This window comes from Sinocyclocheilus anshuiensis, unplaced genomic scaffold (assembly GCF_001515605.1).
Source record: "Sinocyclocheilus anshuiensis isolate Anshui unplaced genomic scaffold, SAMN03320099.WGS_v1.1 scaffold235, whole genome shotgun sequence".
Taxonomy (NCBI): Eukaryota; Metazoa; Chordata; class Actinopteri; order Cypriniformes; family Cyprinidae; genus Sinocyclocheilus; species Sinocyclocheilus anshuiensis.
In genome coordinates, this window is record NW_015552562.1 from 1,984,492 (window position 1) to 1,986,633 (window position 2,142).

Consider the following 2,142-nt stretch of genomic DNA (forward strand, 5'->3'; position numbering starts at 1 on the left):
TCCCTAGTACTTCAGGGAAAAGAGCAAAAGGATGTGTAGTAGTAGCAGTAACAGCTGTGAGATGTTGAGTAAAGTCGGATAGGTGAGCCCTAACGTTACCTATGATCTGCTAGGCTGGATAAAGTTGTGAACTCCTGAATGGAGCTCGAGTGTTTCAGTCAATGCCATGCCTCATTAAGGTGGCTCAATCTGGCTACTTAGCTGAAGATAATGTGTGGTCAAAACTGTGATGTGGGCTGGGGAAGGAGCTGCTCTTAATTTGTGACCTAATATACGCTCCTAATACGAGCCTCCGTAACCCCCCCTGCCGTAACCACCACCACCACCTCCTCCTCCTCGGGAGTAAGGAGCGTTGCTTCTGCCCGAGTAATTACCTTTCATTGGGCCATAACCAGAGGACTGCTGGCCATAGCCGCTGCCAAAGTCATTGTAGCCGTTACCACCGCCGTAGCCCTCCATTTGGTCCCCGTAGCCTCCCCCATACCCGCCACCGTAGCCGTCATTGCCTCCATAGCCGCCGCTGTAGTTACCGTATCCGCTGCCGCGCCCGCCGTAGCCGTTCTGCGGTCTTCCCATCCCCCTTCCGCGGCCGCCACGGCCACCGGCGGCCTGCATCTCCTGCTTGGTCAGGGCTTTCTTCACCTCCACTTTATGCCCGTTAATAACGTGGTACTTGAGCACCACGGCTTTATCGGCCGAGTCGTTGTCTTCAAAATACACGAAGCCGAAGCCCCGCTTCTTGCCGGTCTCTTTGTCCGTGATCACCTCCGCCTTCTCAACCGCGCCGAACTGGGAGAAGCAGTCGAGGAGGTGATCCTCCTCGATATCGTCTTTAAGCCCGCCGATGAATATCTTCTTCACCTTCGCGAGGGCCTCGGGTTTGCCCGCGTCTTCCCGGGCCACGGCCCGCTTCAGCTCGACGTTGTTACCGTCCAGAACGTGCGGGCGGGCCGCCATGGCCGAGTCCGCCTCCTCGGGGCTCGAGTAGGTCACGAAACCGAAACAACGCGAGCGCTTCAGCTGCTGGTTCTGCACAACCACGCAGTCCGTGAGCGCTCCGTATTGCTCGAAATGATTTCGCAGCCCGTCGTCGGTGGTCTGGACGTTGAGGCCACCGACAAACAGCTTGCACAGTTGATTTTCCATTTGAGCCGTCATCTTCGCAACCTATTTTCCACTGGGTTGATGTAAAATGGCGGTGAAATATAAATGGCGGCGGCGGTGGTGCGGACGCATGATGTCATGTAAACGCAACCACGCCCACCGCAGTGTGAGATCAACGGGTGCAATGTTGCCAAGTCCGCGGTTTTCCCGCGGAATTGGGCTACTAAAATACTATAGTAATTTATAGTAAATAAATACTGTAGTGTTTTTGAACCATACTATAGTAAAGTACTTGAATTAATTTGTTGTGGTAATTCTATAGTTGCTGTGGTAATATAGCAACTATAGTAATATAAATAATTAAATGATAATAAGTAATTTCATGGACTTTTTCATTAACTGTTCCCTCCTGGTGGAATGACCTGCCCAAATCAATCAGAGCAGCTGAGTCCTTAACCATCTTGGATAAAAGTGTCTGCTAAATGACTAAATAAAATAAAAATAAAAATAAACAAATTACTTTACCCAATAGCCTACTGTACTAAGTTTTCTACAACTATAGGGTATATTATACTACAATACACTACAGTTTATTGTAGTAAAAACTAAAGTATACTACAGTTAGTTTTTATTACAGTTTATCAGTTCACTATAGATAATACTACAGTACAGTATGCTGTAGCATTCATTAACAAAGTGCTGTAAATACTATAATATATACAGTATAATGCACTATAGTATGGTTCAAAAACACTATAGTATTTACTATTAATATAGTATTTTTTCATGTGGGTACTCAAGCGGGCGATTCAGATGTCTCTGAATTTAAACGGTGATGTATATTCAGGTTTTGTAAGCATGATTTTAAATATTTTAAAATATTTTCTTCAAACTGTTGCTCCGCCATGACAGTATTTGACCTGAAAAAGGCAATCTCAGCTAACAATTTCGGGTTTCCAGAACGTTCTGGAAACAATTAGTTTGCAGAAAATAAACTACAAAGAACGTTCCCAAAACGTTAGGAGCACTGTGTTCGGT

General features: G+C 46.3%; 1 protein-coding gene across 4 annotated transcripts in view; it reads right to left on the reverse strand.

The window, feature by feature from the left end:
• The window catches only part of hnrnpa0a (heterogeneous nuclear ribonucleoprotein A0a), a 2,579-nt gene extending 1,382 nt beyond the window's left edge, over window positions 1-1,197 (reverse strand). Inside the window, exons 1-2 of one of the 4 annotated variants that reach the window (XM_016455400.1) lie at window positions 444-1,197; window positions 267-279 (exon numbers count right to left, since the gene is read on the reverse strand). In XM_016455400.1, the coding sequence (XP_016310886.1) occupies window positions 267-279; window positions 444-1,158 (728 nt within the window). In that variant the 5' untranslated portion in view covers window positions 1,159-1,197. The remainder of the gene's footprint in view (window positions 1-266; window positions 280-443) is intronic. The other 3 variants (XM_016455399.1, XM_016455398.1, XM_016455401.1) reach the window with 3 other exon arrangements.
• Between the last annotated feature and the right edge of the window lie 945 nt (window positions 1,198-2,142).